Here is a 26463-nt window from a genome sequence, read left to right on the forward strand (position 1 = left end):
CAACATAGATCAGTGCAAACATAGTTCTGTGTCTAACACTGGAGGAATATCACAGAATACTCTGCACTAAACTGAACAAATGCACAACTGAAAATGAAACTAGAATGAATAACAAATTACCAGGGTGAAAATGTCAACAATTCCCATTGAAACATCGAATATTTTGTTGATTGCTATAACAACAGTGCTAATTTTTATTTTTTTTTAATCACTCTGCAACAGTATTTCCATGGATATAGGGTATACTTATTTCAGTAATTATAATTTATTAACCACCACTAAGTCAAAATCTACACTACTAGTCAAAAGTTTGGACACAACATTTTTTAATACTTTCTGCATTATATATACATACAGAAGGCATAAAAAATTAAGCAAGATATATGGAATTATGCAGCAATAAAAAAACAAACAAACAAAAAAAACAAACATATATCCTCAAAGTAGCCAACCTTTGCTTTGTCAAATATATTGAGAGGTGAGGAGTTTTTTTTCTTTACTACATAATTCCATACATCTTGTTTAATATATTTGATGTCTTCTGTATTTCTATAAAGTGTAGAAAGTAGTCAAAATAAATTTAAAAAAACATTGAAAGAGATGATGTGTCCAAATTTTCTACTGGTAGTGCAGTTTTAACAGTAAATTCCACAATACAATTCTTAATGCCTGCTGTGAACTACAAGTTGCTTAGAATACTATGACACATAGATGGTAAACAGTCTGGATTGGGTTTTGTGTGGAAGATATTTTGCCTTTTATCCAAATTGTGGGTGAAATCAAACTGCAGAGGGTCATGCAGCATCAACGTTCTCCCAAACCTTGAGGTTGCCAGCAGCAGTTAGCACAGACTTGACAGCTCTCATGCCGTAGTCATAGTGGTGTTGAGACGACAGTTGTTCTGAGCAGAGCCTGTAGGTGGCGACAATCTTCACAGAGAGGGGTCGAGCGGTCACAAAGCCACAGGAGTACAGCACGATCTCAGCGATCATGGCGTAGTCCGGAACCATCATGGCCACCGTCCGAAATAGGGCCTTTGGGAATCACACAGGGAAGGGAATTCCACTGTTACATAGAGGGAGGTCCACTATCACATATAACAATAACATTTAAGTATTCAGGGCTGAGTAAACAGTACAATATTAAATAAGATCTAAGTGACTAAAGAGAAAAAATTTGTGTTTTTATCAACATCCCAAAAACTGATAATACTAAAGACATACCCTACAGATCGATTAGTCGACTAAAAGGCACAGAGGCCTGTAACTGGTAAAAGCTCTCTAAACCTTTCAGTATTTCTATGTTCTGACGCAAACAGCACTCACCATAACTGCACTTTTTTATACAGAAAGGTACTACCTAACCAACACTGTTTTTTTTTTTTTTTTTTGTGGAGTGCTTTGATTCTTTGCCATGTCCACGTCCAAAGTTGATCTGCAGAACTAGTCATATACAGCTTTCTGCCAACAGTTAGGCTGTTAAATCAGATTCTGATTGGACGCTATATTATTTCTACTGTTGCAGTGGATTGTGGTGGCTGTGTGACACACAATTTTGTTTTTATGTAACATAAGAATGACAAATAAACTAATCTAATAATATGTAAAGGCTAGAATCATGATTCATGATTAACTCCCTTCAGCTGTCTGACTTCATGTGCTGCTGCTCTTGTCCCATATAAATCCTTATTACCTAAATTAAATCATTGGTCAGTTAATAAAAATGTTGCCTGAGTAAAATGTCATTGACCAATTAATCGACTTCAGCCCTGTTGCAAACTAGTAATATTTCAGCTAATGTTACTTGCAAGAGCTGATTAATAACTAATCATCCCTTTGTAAGGCAGGAAAAGGTGTATGAATGAGAGGGGAGAGAGAGAGGGGTTGTACTTTGAGATTGTCAGGGAGCTCAGAGCGTCCTGCGTATCCAGGGTTCATGGTGATGAACACAGCACAAGACGGGTCCAGCTTCAGCTCTGTGCCTTCAAACAGGAGCATCTCAGAGTGTGCTGCGATACCTACAGAAGAATATGTGCTGTTACATGTGAAAGAGATACATGAGACAGAGAAGACATGGTGGTAAGTGCAAACCCCACCTCTCTGTATGGTGAGAATCTGCTGTGCCACTACAGACAGCACCTCCAGGTCAATCCTGTTAAACTCATCAAAACAGGCCCATGCTCCACACGACAGAAGACCCTGAGCACAAGGACATGGTTTAGGGTTAGGGTCATATGTACATATGATGTGTTGGTCATGACACAGAACAGCAGGAGGGACTAACTTTGAAGAACTTCCCCAAAGCAATGTAATCAAGTCCATCAGAGCAGTTGAACACCACACACTGTTTGGCCACTGCTTTGGCCAAGTCTTTGGTGGTCTCAGTTTTGCCTGTTCCGGCTGGGCCCTCAGGGGCCCCTCCTAAGTGCAAGTGGAGGGCCCCAAACAGGGTTCTAGAAGAGATAGAAAAGAAATTACATTTATTGAAAAAAAAAAGATCTAGAACTAGGTATACATTTTAGATTGTTATTGTTGTAGTAGTAGACTAGCAGCAGTAGTCATAATACAATTCATATCAGTCAATAAAGGCGAAAAGTCCTTCAAGTAGCTAAAAGCAGACACTGTAATAATATCAATAGTTCTAGTAGCCGTGGTCAGTAAGAGGGAGTTGTAGTCATAGTAGTATTTGTAGAATTGGCATTATTTGCCTGTGCAGTGATAGCAGCAGTAGCACTAATTGAGTAATTATAGTAGTAGTAGTAGTACTAGTAGTAGTAGTAGTACAAGTACTAGTATTATTAGTAGCATTGGTATTAGCAGAATAGCACCTGTAGCAGCGGTCAGTGAGTGGTGTGATGACCAGACGCGGGGTGTTGCCCAGATACTCGTATCCGTACGGCAGACCTGCATTGATCATCTTTGTCTGGAGGTGGTTGTCCTGGTCACACACCGCAGCACACAGACATTTAAAGCAGACATATTGTGCTTGTGTCTGCTATATAATTAGAAAACATTAGAAAACTGTGGTGCCTAGTGGGAGCTGAAGTCACTGTAAACATCATCACAACAAAGTGTTCACATTAGCAAGAGTCCTGCATGAGTCATACACGTATCACCGATTAAGAAAATGAAATTGGGAACGAAGAAAGAAGAGAGCAGACGGCATATGTCGGTGGCGGTGAAAACAGGAGTTGATCAATAAAATGGCACCTTGAAAATAAGTGATTAAAGATTGCTGGAACATGCACAAATCATGCCAAAATATAACTTTAGGTGAGTAAATGGTGAGGGGAAAAAATATAAAACATGGTTAAAAGCTGTACAGAGATGATTTTGCAGTATATCTCTGCTTTAACAAAGAGATTCCAGGACTTCATCTAAACAGCAGACACCACTCAGGGAGAACAGCTGCTGTAACGATGTAACAAGGGGATTGTCATGGTATGTACATTCATATATATATTCACATATAGAACTGAAACTGCCGGAGGGCTACATTTCAGAGTACCTCCGAGAGAAATGACGAGGGTTATCCGTTGTTTTTTTTTACTTTTCGAAACTCAACACATGCTTTGTTCTTGTAAATCAGGAGTAACACATTAACAACTTGATTTCTGTTAAATTAGAGTGGAATCTTAAGAGTGAACATGAGGGGAAAAGCTGTTAGTGCCTAGTGGGTTACACAATATTAAAATAATTCAAGTCAATATTTTGGCGATCAGAGGACATCCCTGCAAGCCATCAAACATGTGATAAAAATGCCTTTAAATGTTTTGGTTTTTAAACTGCTTCAAAAGAGAAGAGACCTTAAAGCTCTAAAATGCTCAAATATTACTGTGTACCCATGATCACACTGCAAATTTCTTATTATTCACAATTAATACATATTTTTGCAGCTGGTTTCTTTTTATGGATTAGGCAAATACTCGCTCTAATCTAAATGTTCTTATATAAAAATAAACTATTTTAATATTTAGATCCCTGGATAATGATCTAGAGTGACAGCCCATTTGAGATGATGGTCACGTACCACCCAGTAGTATCGCAACTGACTGAGCCACTCGAAGTCGTTCTCATCGCTGATGCGTTTCTGGACCAAAGAGGCCAGAACATCTCGAGCATGAACGTCCAGCACCACCAGAGCGCCCAGGGTCACACGGTTCTGTTTGGACAGGTTCCCCCGCACCAGAGCCACAATGTCATCGATCTGACGATTATTCTGCTCCAGGTAGGCCTGTAGAGCCTGGGGAGTCAAATACAATAGGCACATTGTTAAATTGTGTTCACCCATATGTGATGTTTAGTTGGAGTAATGCAATACGTGTACACATGTATGCTAAGGAAATGGCCGTAAAAGTTATCACTCTAAACTAGTGTGTTTATTCTATATCAACACAATGTCACAAACTGTACTTGTGCTAAACAAATAGTTCTAGAAAACGTTTTTACTAAAAGTGAAAAAGCACATTTTGAAGCTGTAGGGGCGACCCATTGAGGTTGTATTAATTAGTTAGTTAGTTAGTTACTTTATTGTCCCCGAGGGGAAATTTGTCTTCACAGTCAAAAACACAGAGAAAAAACGCCATACATACATACAATGCCACACAAACACATCACATATATTGGACAAACACAAAGGCAGGTAATTGACATTGTAAAAGTGCATAATGATAATTAGAGTTCCGTAGTCTATAAATTGTTCAAGTTAATAATGGCTGTGGGTATGAGACTATTTTTGAAGCGTGCTTTGTTACATCTGAGAGTCCTGTATCGTCGTCCTGAAGGCAGTAGAGTAAAGTACCGGTGCAGTGGGTGAGTGTGGTCCTGTGTTATTGTCTGTGCTATACGAGTGATGGCTTTAGAGTTTAACTGTGACAGACTGGGAGTAGGGAGACCAATGATTTTTGATGCTAGGTGGGTTATTTTTGTAAATGAATTACGGTTTTTAACTGTGAGCATGGTAAGAAAACATGGTGAGCAGTACAGTAGGACAGGTTGGATGATGCTGGTGTACAGAATAAGCAGTAGATGTGGTGAAACATGGAGTCCTTTTAACTTACGGATAACAGAAAGTCTTTGATTGCATCTTTTTGAAATGTCCAGAGTGTGAAAGTCAAAAGTCAGTTTATGATCAATTGTGAGTCCAAGATATTTGAAATGTTCAACAGTGTCTATTGTGATATTGTCAATACTGGTAGGGTCAAATATTCCAGGGCCAAAGGTCATTTCTTGTGTTTTCTTGAGGTTGAGTTGAAGATGATTTTCTTTACACCATGTGGTGAAGTGTGATACAGAGTTCTGATATTGTCCAAGTGATGTGCTGTCTGAGAGAAGTCCTAATATAGCTGTGTCATCTGCATATTTAATGTATACTGTTCCAGGTGATGGGCTGGTGCAGTCATTTGTATATAAAGTATATAGGAATGGACTTAGTACACAGCCCTGTGGCGCTCCGGTGTTGGTGGTAAGAGGGGCTGTGATTGCATTATTAACTCTGACAGCCTGTTGTCTGTTTGAAAGAAAGCTGTGTATTATTTGAATGAGTCGTGATGGAACCTGGAGTTGGTTCAGTTTTGATATGAGTCTATGGCGTTGAATTGTGTTGAAAGCGGAGCTGAAGTAATGTAATGGCCAAGTTCACTGCTTTGTTTATAAGGAGTGCATCTGGTCACCCTGCGATTTATTACTGAACACTGTATTATTTCTATAGGAAAACCTGTTTATTTTGGGTGTGATATGTAACTTTAAAATGTGACTGTAATGTTCATATGCAAAAATAATGAATACAATATAATTTTTAATAATGCCCAGTGGTTTAGTCGTGGAAACTTCAGCGCATACGCCAGGCTCTGTGTCGGCCTCAGTGTTGTGAGACTGATTCTTAGCACCAATAATATGCTGAATGTCGTCCCTGCTCGTCACCCCCTTTGACACTTTGCAGCTGATGTCATCAACACTCCTTGACCCTTGACCAATCTGACCATAAAGAATTAACCTAACTCTCAAGTTACATAGTCACAAGCTAGCTAACATTAGTCGCTCTCAGCTTTTTTGATGAAAATCACCTAAACAGGAGGAACATCACCGCTTGTATCGATCACAGGCTCCTGAAAATATGTAGTTTAAATGCATTTTTGTATTTTTTTCAGACCATATGATATCAGCTGTGTTTGCTAATGTGTTCATTCTGCCATAGACATGCAGCACCTCCCAGCATGATGCTACTGATAAGTATCTACTAAGTTTGATCTACAAAATGTATATAAACATAATATTTTGTAGATCAAGTGGTCCCACTTAGGTGTGACTTTCAACTAAAAACTTAACTTAACTCTAACTTTAGTATCAGAGCTTCAGACAGAACAGTGCATCCAGCTAGCTTCAAGCTCTCCCCCATAGAATGCTGATGACATCAGCTGAAAGGTATCAATAGATTTTGAAGTAAGTCTGTTAGGGGCTTATAAAAACGTTTTTGTAATGCTGCCAATGCATTTTGAATGACATTCCAACCTCTCACTCGACATTCCTGTGGTGTATAATTGATACGGAGGCAGGAAAATGTCAACCTCTGGATCTATTTTTAGAACACACACATTCTACCTAGAGTTGATCTTTATGGCGCCCCAATAAAGTCCCCTCTGCAGCACTTACAGTTTGAACTCCTCGTGTCGCAGTAAGTCATATCTTTTCAAAGGTGTTGGCTTGCACGCTCATTCTGCATATTTACGACTGGCCTTTTGACAACATGAGGTGAGTGAATCAGTGTTCGCAGTGTAATGGGATTATCACAGGCTTTAATTTAATTCGGTTCATAAATGTCACACAGCAGCTGGTGGTTCTGATTTACAGCAAAGAAAAACAGTAAAGCTTTATAAGAGACCGGAGCATGTTATAGGGCAGAGTTATGGTGTCTGTATGAGGAGGGCAGTGGAGGGCGGCTGATAATACTACAGAAAACAGGTCGTATTCATCTCACACAACAGGACAGCCAGCTATAAGAATAATATGGTGCATTTGTGAACACAGAATCAGAGCCACTGGTCTAAAGAGGCAGGGGAGAGATGAGGACAGAGGTAGGGCCACAGCTATTAGTTTATCATCTGAACATGATACTGTTATTTAACGCCCATTACAGGTTTAATATCTACTTTTAAAGATAACACATTATTTATCAAGCAGATTTTTTCTAACTGAAAATTTGAGATTTGAAAAATAATCTGGTTGCAATTCACAGGACCTGTCAGACTTGTCTGACTGAGGGGGTATGGGGGTACACAGAAGTACAGCGGTTGGGAGATGGGGAGAGAGGCAGTTGCCATGGGAACAGGGGGAGGCAGGAGGATGCTGCAGAGGAGGATGTCGTCGCCATGGTAACGCTAGACCAGTAAAAAGAGTTTGATCCACCGACTGCAGCAGTAATGAAGACAAACGCCGGGAGCCTGAGCGCTGTCACTGAGCTGCATTATGTAATGGGCACAGGATAAAACAGATATGGAGGTTTAGACACAAACACTGCTCTGCCTCGGCTGGATTCTGAGCCAAGATTCTGGTCCTAATAGTGAAAGATCCTCAGGCACAGACACGTCGCTGTGTGGTCATTTCTGCTTAAAATAGGCACAATGTGAATAAATGTATGTATGTTACTTGGAGAAACAGGCCTCTAAAAAGAGCATTTTGAGCAATAAAGGAAAGGAAGGGGCTATGTAGAAAATATCAGATGCCCTCCCATCCTTCTATATCCCTCTAGTATTTGTGTCTAGTAAACGTGAGTTTGGTTTGTGTGACGTGAACTAAACGTGAAGCGTTTGATTCAAAGTGACCTGGTGTCCTGACTTGAGACTGACCTGGTGTCCTGACTTGAGTTAGACTGACCTGGTGTCCTGACTTGAGGCTGACCTGGTGTCTTGACTTAGACTGACCTGGTGTCCTGATTTGATGGCCTCGTGAATATATTGGGTCCAGTAGACCTGAGACACACACAGGACGGTTTGACCGGGCCAGGCTCGGACCCAGTTGATCCTCGGGTCTTTGGGATAGGCAATGATTGCCCCCCCGATCACCTGGAAAAGCAAAATGCAAGTTGATCATCACAGTATTCATCTTAAAACCAGTATCAAACTGAAGGTCCTGGCCTGAGGAGCCAGAGTCTACACTCTAGTCTCTTCTGCAGAGGGGCAGCTTAAGTCCTGTTGTCCTAAGGGAAGGAGGTGTTACTCATCTTGCAATTTCTTTATTTATTTATTCTTTATTTTTCTGCTGCAAAAATGAAATTTCCCATTGTGGGACAAAATATTATTATGATTTTTTTTTTACAAAAAAATCTCAAAACTCACAAAAGAGATCAGTTTTTTGTTTATGTTGCTAGCACTGACATTTTTGTGTGTGGAAAAATACAATTTCCTTGTTATTTTTAGAAGCTTTTTCAGTGCAATTTGAAACTTTAAAAAGTGCTTTTGAATAAAGTGGTATTTTTCAGGCAGCTCTGTGCTGAGAGACTGCTGTGGGCTTGTTATTTAGAAAACAACAGTTCACCTTTTCGAGTCATAAATTATTCAGAAACCATTTACCACCTATAAATAAGACATTGGTTTCTACCCCCTGGTGCAGCCCAATAAATAAGGGCCTATGTTTAGCCAGCTTGTTAGTTCTCCTCTGTACTATCAATTTCTGTATTCAACACAGATGAATCACTATTGTGAAATTAATGTGATGATACATCGATGCTATAGTAGAGTAGATATAAAACATTCTATTCTGTTTAGGTCTGTAGGCCTTCAGCAGTTTGTATACGTCAATTTTATTTAGATGGTAAGGATTTATATGGGGCGACAGCAGAAAGGAGAAGTGAGTGAGTTTTCTGAAGATTTGGTATTTTTTGGTATTTATATGTAAAAAAGGCAAATTAAACTCATGATTCAAAAGTTGAATTGGTCTTTAAACAAATACATTGTTTCTTAATGCTTTTTTCATAAATTGTTGTTTTTGCACAAATGCAGATCTAGTTTAGTGAGTCCAGTTTGGGTCAGATACATAGAGACACGTAATAGTTTTGAGCACTTTTGCAAAGCACCCTTTTTAGTCGAATTACCAATCAGCAGGACATGTCTTTAATCGACTACAGCACTACTATCTGGCTCATAGTTGAAATCTGGGTTTTGAGAGGCAGCATGAGCACTCATATTATTCACTAAATAAATGTGTGCTTATTTTTGTTTGTTTGTTGTTGTTTTTTTGTACCATTATTGTGATCTAGATTTAGTAAATACTTTGATGCATCAAAAAAGTGTATTAAATGTTGTGAGTTGATTTTTTTGTTTTTACCATAATTGTAATTGACTAGAGCAGTAAGTGTGACCTTGATTAAAATTAGCCTTCCTCTGGTGCTTTATAAGACTTAGATCAACATTCGGTTTAATAAAGTTGAACCTTGTGCAGGGAGGCGATCATGCCGGTCTCCAGCTCCAGCAGCCACTTCTCCACCTGTCCACGGGCTTTGGAGGTGGAGATGATGTTGAGCAGCGGAACCACCTCCCCCTCCGAGCTCTTCATGTGAGTGATGTCGAGAACATCAGTGAACACCACACTGGCTATGCCCTCAAAGCACTTCTTTAGATGGGGCTGCACACTGCACGACGGGAGGGGAGGGAGAGAGGGAGGGAGAGATGGAGAGAGAGGGAGGGAGAGAGGGAGAGAGAGGGAGGGAGGGTGAGAGAGAGGGAGGGAGAGAGAGAGAGAGAGGGTGAGAGAGAGAGGAAGAGGGAGGGTGAGAGAGAGAGAGGGAGAGAGAGAGGGGGGGAGAGAGGGAGAGAGAGAGGGAGGGAGGGAGGGAGGGAGGAAGAGGGAGAGAGGAAGAGGGAGGGTGAGAGAGAGAGAGAGAGGGGGGAGAGGGAGAGAGAGAGAGGGAGGGAGAGAGGAAGAGGGAGAGAGAGAGAGAGAGGAAGAGAGAGAAAGAGAGAGAGAGGGAGGGAGGGAGGGTGAGAGAGAGAGGAAGAGGGAGAGAGAGAAAGAGAGAGAGGAAGAGAGAGAGAGAAAGAGAAAGAGAGAGAGGAAGAGGGAGGGTGAGAGAGAGAGAGAAAGAGGAAGGGTGAGAGAGAGAGGGAGAGAGGGAGGGTGAGAGAGAGAGAGACAAAGAAGAAGAGGGAGGGTGAGAGAGAGAGAAAGAGAGGAGGAAAGAGAGGTGAGGAAGGAAGGAGAGAGTAGAAGAGAGAAGAGCATGGGAGGAGAGAGAGAAGCAGAAAGAAGAATTTACAATATTATGATACCATGCATGTTTTAAATTAGATGTAATACTGAATTCTGTGGTTGCCATAGTCATGGTTGGCTGCTGTTTTGGCCGACTGGCACATTAAGCAGTTTTTAAACTTTTTAAATTTTTATCTTGAATTTTTAACTTAACATTTTGGGATTTTGACCTACTAAGAAGTGCAGCATGTGCAGTTCAAAGGACGGACATGAAGGACTATTGGATTGTGTGAGTTAAGCGGTTTCCTTTTCCTGCATCCATGGTGACCCTGCAAGGAACTAGCTATGCTAACCAGCTAGCTCTGAAATGCTACAGACTTTTTACAACAATGCAACAGACTTTCTACACTAATATGATTGAAGACATTCCAGAGGGAGTCGAGAGAGAGTGAGACTTAGGAGAAGCTTTCCTGTTGTGTGTCCAGAATTCACCTGGTTCCCGGTGAAGGCTGCTCTGACGTCCAGGCATCAGGACAGAGAGGAGGGACACCTTTGTCCTGAGGGCTGTTTACTCACCTCAAACTTCCTAACTGGCTCTGATGACCCTAGCTGTGATTAAATTGCTGCTTGGATATTGATGAAGTGATTGATGAACTGTTTAATCAATACATGTTTTTATTTTTTTGTAATTGTGAGATGTGCATGGGCTACAAGTGGAAACTAGCATTTTTTACTAAAACCTGGCACAAGACATATTTTCTTTTTTATAAGGTTAATGCCTTTGTGTTAGTGTCTGTGCTTTGTCTCTGATCAAATACATAAATTCAAATTAAATCCAAGGGCTGTTTAACTGAGACTTGGCAGAACAGGTAAAATGTGTATGTTTATCTGCTGATATTATGGTGTGGCTGGACAATGGATCTTGTCACTAACCAACCAACCAACCTCTGTACTGCCTTCAGAAAGAGTTTAGTGCAACAATACTGCCCCCTGTTGACTCCTCAGTGGTACAGGGAGTAAGATAATGAGGCTGGTGTATGCATTAAGGTCAAAAGGTGATTCTAACCACACACTGTGAAACATGTACGATGTATACACACACACAACACATTCAGCTTCTGGCAGTTACCGTGTGGGGTCCTTGGTCTCTGAAAGGATCCCCAGCAGCTCCTCATTGGACAGGAAGAAGAATCGTGGGAAAAACAGACGTTTTTTCTCCAAATAATTGTTCAGACCTTTCAGAATCAGCTCCAGAAAATCATTGGACTTTTTTAACTTCTCCAACATCTTGTCAAGGGAGATCACTGCCAATACATGCTTGTCCTGCACACATGGAAAGAAAAGCACAAGACAGTATTTAATAGTAGTATTTAATGAACTAAATCAGGACTCAAATAATTGCCGGGTTTCAGATGACACCACAACATTCTATAGGGCAATAATATTCAATACAGATGTGGGCAGCTAGCATGAATATTGTTAAAACCCAACTTTCTGTGGTTATATAGTGAGCTCATGAGTCCAGTCACTAATAGAAAGGATCAGGCTCAACATTTGTGAATTTACCTTTTTGATAGTTCATAGGAAAGTATAATGTAATTATCAAAAATGTCTTGTCTCCATCTGGGTGTATGACATAATCACAATCTGTAAACCAGCAATAGCATTTTTATGGGAAGAAGTATGCTGGTCTAGGACATATTTTATTCAGTCATCACAAAATAAATAAATAAAGATAAAATAGAATAGCTAAATTCCTTGTTACTGCTGTGTTTCAGACATCTCATCACTCCATTCTTTTAAGTGTTGCCTCTAGGGACCCATCTCCAGATCTTGAACGGGTATCTATAGCTGGAGGATTAGCCTTTCCTTTTGTGCATGTTTTTTAGGTTTTGAGAGGAGCACTGGCTCTGTCTGTCACAAATTTTGATGTGCGATATATTGCTGAAGAAATAATATTGAGACTGTTTTTTCCCACAAACACAATAACCCTACAGCAGGATTATCCCAGTAAAAAATTTTCTATATGTACAATATCATTGAAAAAATGAGCTGCAATAAAGAAAAAGCAGAAATTTTACACTTTAATACTTAGTATCTATGAGTCCTAAAAGTCATAGATTCAACATTTACAGCTCAAATCTTAGTATAATATAGAAAAATAACTAAGAGTTCCCCACTAGTACAAAGAAAAAGTGCCCGTGGTAAATACTGATCCCCAAAATTATTGTTTGATTCATCATTTACTGAACAATAAATCGACACAGTAATTTTCATGACAGACCTAGAGAATGATACCACCACATACACATACATACACATGGCAGCAGTTGTATAAAATCTGGCCATGTATATATTTATGTTTCACTGTTGTTGTGGAGCTCTATAGCAGCTCTGTGGAGTGACAGACCCTGTATTTACTGTGTTTGAAAGGCACAGTCCATGAATCCTCAGCAGGAGGCAACTCTGAGCATAGAACAAAGAAACACAGAGGACGAGGGTGGAGCGAGAGCAGCCCCCAGTGGACAATCCCGGCATTACATTCTAATTACAAAAGAACTGATAAATATTCTGTTTTGTGTTGTTTTAAAATAGATCAATTAGATCCTGTAGTTTGAGTGTTCCTCTGACAGTAGCCCCTCACCAGAGCCACTTGCTTCATGGTCTCCCTCCAGGTCTTGTCCACAGCACTGAACTTGCGCCCCTCCTCGGGCATCTGCATCATGATGTCAGGAGAGCTGAAAATAGGCTCCAGGTAAAGCCACGTGGACTGCACCTTCAGCCACTCATCCAGGATCTCCTGTAGCAGCAGCAGCTTATCCTCCCACTCCCTGCACAGGACACAAGGGGGCATTACAGTGTGGTATGAGGTTTGCTGTTAGCTCTCAGCTCAAAGGGAGGCACAGGAACAAAAACTGATTTGTATTTTTCAATTTTAAGACTTTTCAAACTAAATTATAGATTACATAAATGATAAATTATAGAAATAGAAAAAACTTAAAATGAAGTTTGTGTCGATCAGAGTGCTAAATACTTGTGTAGATAAAACATTAAAAGGCACAAACTACAAGACAATAATTATCACTTCCCAATAGGAGCAATTTTCTAACCCTGTTGTCCATTTTATTTCATAATAAATAACTTAAAACAACAAAAAAAATCAAATATTAATAAAATAACATGTTTTAATGTGTAAATGTTGACATAGTGTGCAATGTGTAATCCAGAGCACACCTGATCTCCACCTCGAAGGGCCTGATGAAGGGGGAGCCTCTCATGGTTTGAGTCTTGACGATGTGGTCGTCCAGGAGCATTTGGATCTCCTCCACAGAGCACAGGATACTGGTGCCTGTCTCTTTGTAGGCCAGCAGGTGGAACTCCATGTCCTCCCATTCAGAGCTCATCTTCTCCATGGCCTTCTCCAGACTGTATTCTTTACTGGCCGTCTCGCTGATGCCCTCGAAGCTGCACAGGAACGGCTCAAGTTTGAGGGACAGGAAGTGGGACACATTGGCCTGCGGTGAAGTGGGGTCTAGGGGGATACCGGCCACTTCAGACATGGCTGACCAGTGTCTCTCCCTCAGACCAGGGTTACACAGCACCTATTATACAATATAGAGCTGTGACACCTATGAACACAGCATTATGAACACAGTACTATAAACACAGTATTATAAACACAAACAATGAACACAGTACTTTAAACACAGCACTATGAATATAGTATCGAGCTGTGACTGAGAATAACTCATTATTTTGTTATTTGTACCTTAGACAGCTGGTTTGGTTCGCCTGCTTATCAGATGGCAGAAAAACTGTATTATTATAACAAATATTTGGAGAATGGGCAGTAATTGATATTTTGGTATTTCTGGAATTTGTAAATAAATAAATTGCCTCACCGTTCTATTTTGAATGCATATGAGGCTACAGTATTTGTCATACATTGGTCCTTTGTAGTGTTTTTGCATTTCATATCTGCCCACAACACCTTTAAAATGGTTCAATGTTCTGTGCACTACAATGACAATAAATCTGTGATTCTAAACCACTGTCTGTCCAAACCAGGAGCCATTACTGTTTCACCCTTTTGTTATCTTTTATCTTTAAAGACAAAAGAAAAAAGAAATTCTTGGTTGACTAAAGACATGCACTGATGATCAATTAGTCAACTAAAAAGGAGGCGTGGCAAAAACTGTAAAAACTATTAAGTATCTCTGTGCATTTGACCCAGGTGAACTAATTTGTGCTATTAAACAAGTCCCTCTCAAATAACATTACATTAACAAGCTAGCTATCTCTCTATATATTTTATTTATTTTTTAAATTTATTTATTTATTTAAAAGGGGACAATGCACATTAATCAACATTACAAAAAAAAAAAAAATGTAAATGTGCCCGAGTTAGCTGACTAGAGCTAGTTTTCATCGGTTGTCCCCAGGCCAGATGTAACAAGGCAACCTACAATTAAGAAAACATTCAAAGATAAGAATTAAACATATTGAACGACAATATAATGTGGACATAATTAAAAATATGTACATTTACAAATACCTATTTACAATCAATACTCACAAGACTGAGTTTAAACAAGCCATTTTTTGGCATTCTTTTTAAATGAAAAGAATGATGAAGTCTCTCTAATGGCTTCAGGCACTATGTTCCACTGCTGCTTTGACTGAGAAAACTGCCTGACTAAAGGCTGATCTTCTGTGAGGAATAACACAGTCTGCCCTCGCTGCTCCTCTGGTCACTCGGCCCACCCTCACTAGATCTAAACTTTACGAAATCACCCAGTGGCGGCGGAGCAGTGCCATGTTTGATTTTATAGACCAAAGAGATGTTTTTAAATTTAACCAAATTATTCCAATTCAGCAAATTGTATTTTTGTAGAATGTGACAATGATGATATCTGTAATATTTTTTATCCAATGTTTTTAGAGCTTGTTTATAAAGTGATTCTAATTGTTTTATTGTTGTGAATGAAATATTGGACCAACTGACTATGCAATATGTAAGATGAGAAATAATCATGGTAAAGAAATACAATTTGGCAGCTTCAATTGACAGACTATCTCTGATGTATTTAAAATTTGACAAACAAAATTTTACTTTCTTGCATAATTTTTGAATATGAGTTTTGAAATCAAAATTTGAATCTAAGTATAATCCAAGTATAATCCAAGATACTTGAATTCTGTAACTACCTGTATCGTTTGGCCTGCTATTGAAATGGCTGGCATTGTTTGTAGGTTACTTTTGGAGAAATAAAGATAATATAAAGAATATATATAAAAGAATATATAAATATAACGAATATATAAAGAAAAACTATGCAAAAAAATCTTCAGCTAACTCATTCACTCATTAATTTTGTCTCTTTTTGAAGATGATTAGTCAACTAATACAAATTTTGGTCTAAGACACCATCAACTGATTAACTGACTAAACGACTAAAGGCCTATGGCCATATTAAAGTCTGACCTGGACCATGGGGATGTGCTCCTTGAACTGCTCGACTGTGGCCTTCACTGTGCTAGAGATGTGCAGAGCTTTGGGCACGTCTCCGAAGCCCTTCTCCAGTTTGTACAGAGTCCTCCAGTAGTTCCCTACATCCCCCTCCATCTGGAGACACAAAGCAGTGAATATAACGCTCTACTCTCCATCGCTGCAGAAATGCACAGGGCCAGTTTCATGTGTTTTGCCCCAGTACAGATATAACTGAATTGAATATGCAGCTCTTGTGGTCAAAATAAGTCCTCTGTGTACTGTCTGTATCCAATTATAAAGTGATTGTGATTATAAAATGATTCCTGATTATGCGACTTATAAAGTCCCATAATCAGGAAGTGTGCATTAGCATGATAGTTGTTTGCTTTACCGTGACAGCAAAACTCCGCTCTGGTCTCTGAGAGTTGTGAAAAGCCCTGATAAATTAATTGTGGTGAATATTTAGGGTGCGCCCGGCCACTCTGCGGAGGAAGCCCATTTCAGCCGCTTGTATCCGCGATCTTGTCCTTTCGGTCATTACCCAGAGCTCATGACCATAGGTGAGGGTAGGAACGTAGATTGACCGGTAAATCGAGAGCTTCGCCTTCCGGCTCAGCTCCTTCTTTACCACAACGGACCGATACAGCGACCGCATCACTGCAGACGCTGCACCGATCCGCCTGTCAATCTCCCGCTCCATCCTTCCCTCACTCGTGAACAAGACCCCGAGATTCTGTCCATAAATATAATGGACAGAACCAGTGAGGGTGAGGAGCTCGGTCACACGGGAGGAGCTCGGAGTAGAGCCACTGCTCCTACACGTTGAGAGGAACCAGTTGAGGTGGCTCGGGCATCTGCTCAGGATGCCTCCTGGACGCCTCCCTAGGGAGGTGTTCTGGGCATGTCCCACCGGGAGGAGGCCCCGGGGAAGACCCAGGACACGCTGGAGGGACTATGTCTCTCGGCTGGCCTGGGAACGCCTTGGGGTCCCACCGGAGGAGTTGGAGGACGTGTCCGGGGTGAGGGAAGTCTTGGAGTCCCTGCTTAGACTGCTGCCCCCGCGACCCAGCCCCGGATAAGCGGAAGAAAATGGATGGATGGATGGATGGATGAATATTTAGGATGGTCAGAATGCATAAGGAATGTGATTAATAACTTTGCAAACCGTTTAAAATGACCTAGTTCTGTTTTTCTTTTTTTTATTTTGACAGTAAAAAACAGGTGCAGCGCATTTAACTTATACATAATGTGCAGATTTTTCTTGAATTGAGAGTCAGACATATCTCAAAATAAGAGGTCATGTAGTTATCATTAAGAAATAAATCTCAACTTCTAAATCTAAACAAAACTCAAATGCAGACGTTCTGAATACAAGTCTCCTATAGATTCTGTATGTTTGCAGTGTAAACAGAGTTTGACCCTTGCCTTATCCGGGTTGACCTCAGACATGGACCCGTGCAGCCACTTGTCATGATGCTTCAGGAAGTTGGACGCCGTTTCATAAAGTCTCAGAAATGGAGTGAGTTTCTCCTGGATTTTCTTCCTCTGAGGATACTGAGAGACGGGCCAACTGAACGCTTCCTCCTCACGGTTAAACTCATCAATCTACAAATTAAATATACAGTCATATAATGCGTGCGCATTCCTATTGATACTCTGCAGTGACATCACACTGGGGATGTTCTGTATGTATGTCTATTGATACTTTGCAGCTGATGTCATCAACATCCCCTGGGGGGGTGATGCTAACTGTAGTTACTGTTCTGTCTGAATCTCTATTACTCAAGTTAGTCTTGAGGTTTGTTTTAACACAATCTGACCATAAAAGAATTGTCTTGGTAGTATAAAGTACTACCAAATCAGTTCACCTGAAACTAAAACAGGTGAACTCATCTGTGCTGTTAAACAAGTCCCTTTTGAATAACATTACATTAACAAGCTAGCTAGCATTAGCCAGCAGTTTTTCAGTTAGTCACTCTTACAATTTTGGAAGCTCAAACAACTAAACGGGACCATGAACGCTTGTATCAATCACAGGCTTGTGAAAATGTGTTGTTTAAATAATTTTGTTATTTTTTTCTTGAGTTTCAGACTATCTAAAAGCTTTTTAGGCTGTGTTTGCTAATTCGTGCATTGTGTCAGCATGGTAATAGCTGAATATTACACTATAGGCATGGACGTAGAACCACTCCAGAATGGTGTCACTGCAAAGTATCAAGAGAGTTCATCACCTTTCTGTAGCAACAAAACATCTCATGTTAGAAGATTGCGTTGACAGACTTGTTTAACAGCACAAATCAACTCACCTGTTGTAGTTCCCACTAAGTCAGTTCTTTATGGTCAGATTGTGTTAAAACAAAGCTCAGATTAAAATTAACTTGACCAACAGTGCTTCAGATAGCGCAGTGCCTCTGGTTAGCTTCATACCATACAATGTCGATGACATCAGCTGAAAGGTTGCTGAGGAAGCCAACTTCTGCTGAATCTCTAAGCTGCTTCCTGATATTGTCTCTCTGCTACAGTAATACCTTCTCCAGGGCCACCTCCAGCTTGTGGTGCAGACGTTGGGCCTTATTCAGATATTTATCGAGTTCCTCCAAATCTCCAAAAGTGACAAATTCTTCCACCTGTGCAGCGTAGCTCTCCAGCTGCTCCACGAATCGTTCAGAGCGTTTCTGCAAAACACAGAGAATGAGAGACAGATGCAACATTTACTGCAAAGGAAAATAATGGCCTGTTTCTTGTACGATCATGCGTATTTTATTTTTCACTTCAGGGCCTTGTTACTATGGAGCATGTCTGAATCTCCAGGGATTGTATTTACAGCAATGAGCAAACCCTAAGAATTCTCATACACGGACAACACAAGTCATGTACAACAGATAAAAATTCCCCAGCAAAGGTTTTTAAGGACCAACACTAGCTCAAGATCTGGAGCTCAGTCCTACTATTCCTGACAGGTTTAACCCAGAGATACTGAAGGATGGGTCAAATGCAGAGGAAAAATGTTCCTATGGGGACAAAAAAGTGAGGCACAGGATGTAGAGTGGTTGTGATATAACCAGAAAACAGGTGCAGGTGTAATTATAAATGTTTATCACTAGATCAATCAAGTGCATCCGTGTCACTTATGTAACAATTTAGCTTGTTCTTGAAATGTGTTCCATTTTTGAAAAATAAAAATAAAATAACCAAAAGCTTTTTTTTTCCTATTGCAGTTCTAGTGCAGTGTTTTTAGACATAGAGAATCATGAGATCTTGTATTAAAAGATCCTGAATCAAAGCTCAAAAAACAAGTGAGATATTGATCTTGTTTATCAATATCCTAATAAATATGTCATCTATCTATGAAGTAGTCCCTTAGAAATACATTTTATACCCTGCTGTTCTCTTCTGACAGGCAGAGATAGCCATCCTTCTTTTTCATATAAGTCATGATACTAAAATATCAAACTCGATCTTGATACTAAGGAATAGACTTCATACTCAATATTGATCCAATATCATGATGATCATAAAAAAAACTGTCTTTCTTTAGACAATAGAATGTGATTTTGAACATTCAATACTACTACTACATTCAGTAGTACTTTATACTACCATGTGGCTTTGTATCTGTGTAATCACTGGTCCAGGTAGGTTCCATAGTGGTCCATGGGAGTATACCAGTTTGTGTCTTATAGTTACACTGATACGGCTCAAGATCATTCTTCAGGAAAGGTTCATTTCTGTCCTGTGAATATGTCTTTTTTAGTATCAAACCTGTTAAAATGAGTATGTCGTTTCGGTACTACTTTTAGTATTGCTGGCTGGTGGAGGATGGCAGTCATGTCTCTGTCTCAGGACAGCTGTGGCACTGACCTTGAGCGCGTTCTGGTACTGCTCGGTCTTCTCATCCACAATCTGCCGGTGCTGCCTGAACACGGACGGCATGCGGTCCAGCCACTCCATGGTTTCTGCATTGAGCCTCATGTCCAGAGGAGAGAACATCACAAAGTCCACAAGGAAACACAGCTGGGAGTTTGAGTCCATCAGCCTCTGATGCAGCTGCGGCATCTCTGCGGACTGCACCTTCTTCACATAGGCCTGAAGACCCAGGTGCACAGAACAGGAGAGGTCAAGTTACAGAGTGAGTACATACAAATGTGGGCAGTGACAAGACTCAGTAAAGATAAAATAATAGACTCAAAACCAGACTTCAGAGCTAAACCAGGAATAAACCAAAACTAAACCATGACCCTATGACTGGTTTAGCTACTCATTTGACTAAAACACAGTTAAGATCATTATGATCATTTCATTTAGCTAAACATTTTACATTTTTTCTACCTTTTTTAAGGTTTAAAATTTTACTTCCTGGTTGAAAATCATGACATCACATTAGGGAATTCCATAATTGTTCATAACTTAGCAACCACATTGTACACTGGGTCAAAACTCCTCTGTACCTTCTCTTATATTTGTATTTGTAAAATATTTGACAAATACAAATAAAAGAAACTGTGCAAATTGTGCTGAGCACTTGGACAGAATTCAACCTGACACAAATTTGTTTTAAAACTCTCTACTTCCTGTAACTTTCAACATTTTGATTAATGACTGGTGTAAAACTATATTTTATATTTTCAACAGGTATAATCCCACATAATTAAGTCAAAATTTGAGAATTATAATAACCTGTCATATCCACTGTAAAATTAATTCTAAAAAAGACAAAAACAAGGCTAGGTCTAAAACCCAAGGAAAAAACTTTCCAAATAAACAAATTTATGAGAATGAATCACCTTGAGTTCAATGAGCTTCTGAGTGTCCGGTGGAATGCTCAGGGCTGTCTCTGCGATCTTCTCAAACTCCACACACAATCTGAAGAACACAAGTTCAGACCCAAAGCTGTGAAAATGTTGACTTAAAACTCGAATGCCACTAGTGCTGTCACAATACTAAAATTTCAAACTCAATTTCAATGCTAAGGAATAGACTTGATACTCAATACCAATCCTACGACTACGGCGATAATAAAACACATTCTTTCTTTAGACAATAGAATGTGATTTTCAACATTAAATGGTTGTACTTTCTTTTATATTCCCATGTGGTCTTATATCTGTGTAATCCCTCAGTATCCAAGGTCCATAGTGGTCCATGGGTGTATACTATTCTATGTGGTCTTACACTGTACTGATACAACTCAAGATCATTCTAAATCTACTCAGGAAAGGTTCATTTCTGTCCTGTGAATGGACAAAGGTGAATAAGGTGATAAATGTGAATAACTGAACAAAGGCCTTACTGTCTGTTGATGTTCTGGTGGTCATGTAACATCCTCGTCACCAGTTTGTCCTTCAGATCCTGAGCTCTCTTGGTCAGAGCCTGGATCACTTTATGAGACTGGACCTCAAACAGCCCCAGACGCTCCACCTACAATCACACCATATAGGTCAAATGAAGGTAATTAAGGTATATCTTATAGTGTTTCCTACAGGTTTATACAGAGACTAAGGTGGTGATTTTTTTTTTTTTTTTAACTGAAGGACACTATTTACATCTGCTGATGAAATAAACAGTGATTAGAAATTAAATACTTCTATATATTTATGACTATACTTACAACCATTAATTTTGATCATTGTTTTGTTTAGCTACTTTTTAGACTGAATCATTTGGATCAGTTGAGAACAGGAATTGCCTATTGCTACAAAACAAAAGGTAAAAGGAGCTGTTAACTTGAAAACTACTGGTTGATGACATCACAAGATGGAACAGAGCATTTAGAGTTTTGGAGATGTAGACGGATCAATATAGGATTACTCAAACATGTGTGAATGAATCAAAACACAACTCCAGTTCTGTTGTGGATGGCAGTGTTTAAAGCTCACAAGAGTTAATTTCACATAATATATAACCTTGAATACAAAACCTCATGATTACCGTATATGGAGTGAACTGGATCTGCTCCATCAGCTGCTGGTAGTGGATCACCTCCACCATGATCTCCTGGAAGCTGTGTGACTCAGACAGGAAGTGACTGATGTCCTCCTGCGCCTGGTTGTTCACTAAAGGGGCGTATTTATCAAAGTTTCTGAGGTACTCTCTGGGTTTGAGACTCTCCTCTCTGAGCACTCTGAGCATCTGCTCACGATGGGCGTCCAGGACCTCAGGCAGGATCACTGGCCTCAGAGTGCTGCTGCCAGAAGGGGGCGCCGGCTGAGACAAAAGCAATCACTGTGTGATAAACTTACACAAACTCTCCTGATCCACATGGGATATGTAAACAAATATATTTATTTAATTGTGATGATAATTTGGGATTTATTAACCTTGAACAGCAAGATGAATTCTCAAAATATTTATGAGTTCACAAACCATCCATCTTGGCATGGACCCACTGTAAGGTTAATCAAGTGGGCAGACCAATCAGAGAGCAGCATTGAGGTTTGTGCGGAAGGCAAAGACCAAATGACCAAACGAACCAAAACAAACATTTTGTTTTGGTTCTATTTTGGATGCTATTTTCGCATCAGGACTATTTTGTTTGTGAAAAACATGAAGAACATCAGAACTTTGTGCTTTTGTGGACAGATGTCTGTGCTTTTCTCTCAACTGGATGAAACAAAAGTTGGACTTCATGCCTTGTTCTGCTGTTGTGACCAATCAGATTCAAATAACCATCATGACGTTCTGGGTTTTTGCCTTCAGCAAGAGCCATTCCAGATTGATGTGTGGAGCTCAATTCAGAGTGCTACAGATATCAATCTGGCAAGAGCCAGGTTTGGGATTTGTCATTCTCCCTAAAGTTCAAGCTAAACACAACTAAATATTGAACTTAACCAGATGTGACTGACTCATAGTTGTAAAAGTTGAAGCAAATATGAGAAGGGGGTGTTTTTAAAAAGTCTACACTCCTCATCATATTTTTTCCACATATAAACCCTTGTTCCTTGTTTCTCCCTGACTCTACTCCTTACACAGTTGGTGTAGAGCTTAGTTTCAACTCTGGGCACCACAGCAGCTGATCGCAGCATTAGGTCAAACACACTCAGAAGAACCTCCTCAAATGTCTCCAAATCAGGCTCAAATCTGATCTCACTGTTGACCAAAACCAGGTGCAGCACGAAGCCGGGGTGCTCGAAGGCTCGCTCTGATGGCTGAAGAAAGGGAAAGGGAAAGAAATTACTACTACAAATACTCCAAGCTACATTTACCTGTTTTTACATGAAACCCTGGGTATGAACTTTTGTGTGTCAAGTTCAGTGGTAGTCAGTGGTTACATGCACTCTCAAAATGTGATTATTATCTTTTTTTATTTTTATTCTGAGGTTATTTAAATGACATGTAAACAGCAAAATCATCTGATTTCTTTCTGATCACAGTGCTTCTGATTACTCACATTAGAAACCTTTTCTACAAATACTATTACTATTACCTCCTTTACCATTACAACTACTAAACCTCCTCCCACTGTTGTACTGCTCTGTGTTAAAGTGTTAAAGCAGAAGCTTACCGGATGCTGTGTGATCATCTGGCTGTAGTCGCTCATAGACATCAGCAGAAGCTCCTGCAGTTGTCTGGTCATGAGCGCGGCCGCACAGTTAAAGTACGACTTAAACCTGGACGAGCTGCTGTTGTTTGGCACCTGCTTCTTTTTAGCTCCTCTGTAGAAAATGGACTGTACCTCCGTCATCCAGCTGGGTTTGACAAGGAGAGAACAGTCAGTCATTTGTCTTAAATATTGAATATAATCTGAGATGGCAGACGGACATTTTGAGCAGAAATTTTGTGAACTGTTCAATGTGTTGCCCGATGATCTGATTAAACTCCTGGAGCTCCATGGACTGTTTGCGATTGTGGAACTCATTCACTGCGACCAGGCGCTGAGACTTCAACCTGAGAGAAAAGACAATAACATTCACCTGATGTGGCTGAGCTGAGCTGGCTTAGTATGGCTCTGGATTTAGTTTCACTTTAGTTTGATACGTGGAGAAGACTATAAGAACAACAGATAGTGCTGATGCTCCAGTGCCTTTTCATACTTATATTTCAGCACAAATCTGCTTTCTTTGTGGTTTTATGATGTTTACTGGGGTTCACTGTTGCATGGTCAGCACTTTGGTCATTTATGGTATTTAAATGTGCCATACAAATAAATTAGACCTGTCTTAACTATTCTTACAAATTAGTTTGAAATTAATTTACTGAAGAAGTGATGTTTAATTATCAGCCAAAACACTGTCTGCTTTAGTTTGTTACAATAATTTATCTTCCTGATGGATATTTTTAAAAGCGGTATTATAAATAACATATGTAGATCAGCATGTTACTTTTTATTGTTTTGAAAATGCTATGTAAACAAATCACGAAGTTACTCATGCCTGGGTGACATAAATATCTTCAGACATGTTTTTGATGAGGCAACATTATAGCATGGTACAAAGCTCCAACAAGTTGCTCTGACATAATACCGACTCTTTAATTGTTTATGATCAGAACAGAATAGGATTTGAGTGTAAACAGCTCCATGAGACTCACGTGAGGTGGTGGTGCCACAGCCCCATCATCTCGATCATGGGGGGGCTGAAGCAGTGCAGATTGTCCCTGATTCTGGTTCTGTTGTGGAGGAAGGACTTGTGCCACTGCTTTGGGACAACCATGATCCTGGAGCATGATAAAAAATGGCATAAGACTTTCATTATAATGGCACATGTACTGCAGTGACTGGGGCAGTGCAGGTCTGGACTCACTCTTGTCTGTGGGAGGGTATCTCTGTGTTTCTGTCACTATTAGGATCCTTCAATCCCTTTAAGACAAAGTTCACTGCAAAGAGTGAAATAACATCAGTCTCATTCATCATTACATATATAAAGGTTTTCAGGTTTTTCTCATTGTTTGGTTTGGTGGGACAGTGCCTGTAGTCAATATTTATCAGTATTTATTATTGATCAAGAGGCAGTTCGTGGACAAAAGTTTAGAAGTACAAAAATACAGAAAGTTCTAAAATGTAATTCCTCTTACCTATGACACCAACAAAAATAATTCCATCCAAAATGCAGGGACAAGGAAAGCATTTTTCTGTCAGTTTAAATGTTTATTCAACAAAATAAAGGTCTTGTCATATATTTTTATTGGTCTAATCCTACCTATTGTGTAGTAATAAGTAGGTTTTGGCCCTTGTTTACATTATGATCGCTAGGTTATAATCATGAAATTACATCTACATATTTGCTGCTCGTGTCCAAAAAGGAAGTGAAATTATTAACTTGAAATATTAAATGCAATTATGTTCACTTTGATTTAGTGAAATGAGTTGTCTAATTCGTCATATATAACAAACTTTACAATTGTGTTTTAAAAGGCATATTTACTCTTTACCAGCCCAATTACACCACTTTACTATATACTTTACGATATACTTACTTACTTTATTATGTTCCTGTTGGTTTCTTGTTGTTATTTGAGATATTTCCCTAAGTTTATCTACTATACTTTACAGAAAATGTTGAATTATCTGTGTGTTTCTAATAGCAGAATTTTACCGATGGCTTTGGTGACGCCGACGCTGTACTCTTCTCGGACTTCGGTCTTGAGCAGCTCCAGACTCGAGTCCGGTTTCTGTAAATGCCCCGGGACCAGGTTCAATATGTTCTGTAGCATGTCCTTCTCCATCTCTGCAGCCCTCTCCAGCTTTATTCCAGCCAAGAACTGACAGAAAGACCAAACAACACTCTTAGAACATCAAGAACAAGTTTAACATCCTCTGGTCACAGTGCATTTTACCATGTCATCCATGTCCATAGGTGCAGTCGGCTCATCAGCTGAACTATGGCTAAAATCAAGCAAAAATGAAGCAGTATTTACAGTTCAGTAATATTTATATATATGATCTTCTTTGTTAACAGGCTTTGTACATCAGAGCATCCTTCCTCTCTCAAGCCTCATTCACACAGGTCCCAGTAAATTGTCAGGTACAAAATGCCAGAACACTCAGCAGTGACCCCCATTCACACAGGCACCAGTCTTGGCCTGTGAATATAGTAAATATATACAATAAACAATAATATGAAACCAAACCGTAAAGCAGAATTATCCCCCAAAAAGTATTTTTAATGTGCAATATAGTTAAAAACACAAACTGCAATAAATAAATAACAGAAGGCAACACTTAATATTTAGTTTCTATAATGAACCATAGAAGTTCATAATTCAACCTTCTACAGCTCAAATCTCATTATGGTATGGAAATAACCAAACTTTATCCCACTAATGCAAAGGAAAAAGTACTAAGTAAGTAAATACTGACTGCCAAATAGTGTAGTATAGTAAGATATAGTGTTTATCTAGACATCCAACACTGTCAGATCTGCTCTCTTCACACTTAACCTGCATTTGGCCTGGAAAATTTCTGGCTTCATTCACACATCAAGCCTTCTCTGCATATTCCTGGTCATTGTAACAGGTACTGACCCGGGAAATTCCCAGATTAAAAATGGAAGGATATCAGTTCTGGAATCTGGTTTCCCCGGTCAGGCTGTATGTGTGAATGGGGCTATAGTCACACTAATCACTCATTGTAGAATTGACAAAGAGAATCAGACCTGAATATTTTGCGTTTGCCGAGACTTCTCTGCAGCAGCTTCTGTCGGCTTTCTCTGAAGTTGCTCTTAGTGGAGCTCTTACCTAGAACCACTTCTGTAAAATAAAACATTAACATTAAATGAATCAGTTCAAGTCTCACAGATGTACACAGATGATATTAAAAAAAACTCACTCTGAGATCCATGGCCAAAGGGAGGGGAA

At 39.6% G+C, this 26463-nt stretch overlaps 1 protein-coding gene across 1 annotated transcript in view; it reads right to left on the reverse strand.

Annotated features, from left to right (window-relative positions):
- The window catches only part of dnah7 (dynein, axonemal, heavy chain 7), an 85746-nt gene extending 60291 nt beyond the window's left edge, over positions 1-25455 (reverse strand). Inside the window, exons 1-25 of the mRNA XM_033987157.2 lie at positions 25444-25455; positions 25203-25368; positions 24411-24483; positions 24199-24324; positions 23431-23556; positions 23174-23357; positions 22638-22817; positions 21601-21876; positions 20963-21090; positions 20457-20535; positions 19534-19758; positions 18201-18347; positions 17098-17277; positions 15667-15807; positions 13416-13783; positions 12826-13012; positions 11311-11504; positions 9426-9624; positions 7919-8059; positions 4030-4242; positions 2828-2937; positions 2284-2452; positions 2096-2198; positions 1890-2017; positions 822-1034 (exon numbers count right to left, since the gene is read on the reverse strand). Of these exons, the coding sequence (XP_033843048.1) occupies positions 822-1034; positions 1890-2017; positions 2096-2198; positions 2284-2452; positions 2828-2937; positions 4030-4242; positions 7919-8059; positions 9426-9624; positions 11311-11504; positions 12826-13012; positions 13416-13783; positions 15667-15807; positions 17098-17277; positions 18201-18347; positions 19534-19758; positions 20457-20535; positions 20963-21090; positions 21601-21876; positions 22638-22817; positions 23174-23357; positions 23431-23556; positions 24199-24324; positions 24411-24483; positions 25203-25368; positions 25444-25455 (4068 nt within the window). The remainder of the gene's footprint in view (positions 1-821; positions 1035-1889; positions 2018-2095; positions 2199-2283; positions 2453-2827; positions 2938-4029; positions 4243-7918; positions 8060-9425; positions 9625-11310; positions 11505-12825; positions 13013-13415; positions 13784-15666; positions 15808-17097; positions 17278-18200; positions 18348-19533; positions 19759-20456; positions 20536-20962; positions 21091-21600; positions 21877-22637; positions 22818-23173; positions 23358-23430; positions 23557-24198; positions 24325-24410; positions 24484-25202; positions 25369-25443) is intronic.
- Between the last annotated feature and the right edge of the window lie 1008 nt (positions 25456-26463).

The sequence above is a fragment of the Periophthalmus magnuspinnatus genome, chromosome 21 (genome assembly GCF_009829125.3).
Source record: "Periophthalmus magnuspinnatus isolate fPerMag1 chromosome 21, fPerMag1.2.pri, whole genome shotgun sequence".
In the NCBI taxonomy this organism is placed as follows: domain Eukaryota; kingdom Metazoa; phylum Chordata; class Actinopteri; order Gobiiformes; family Gobiidae; genus Periophthalmus; species Periophthalmus magnuspinnatus.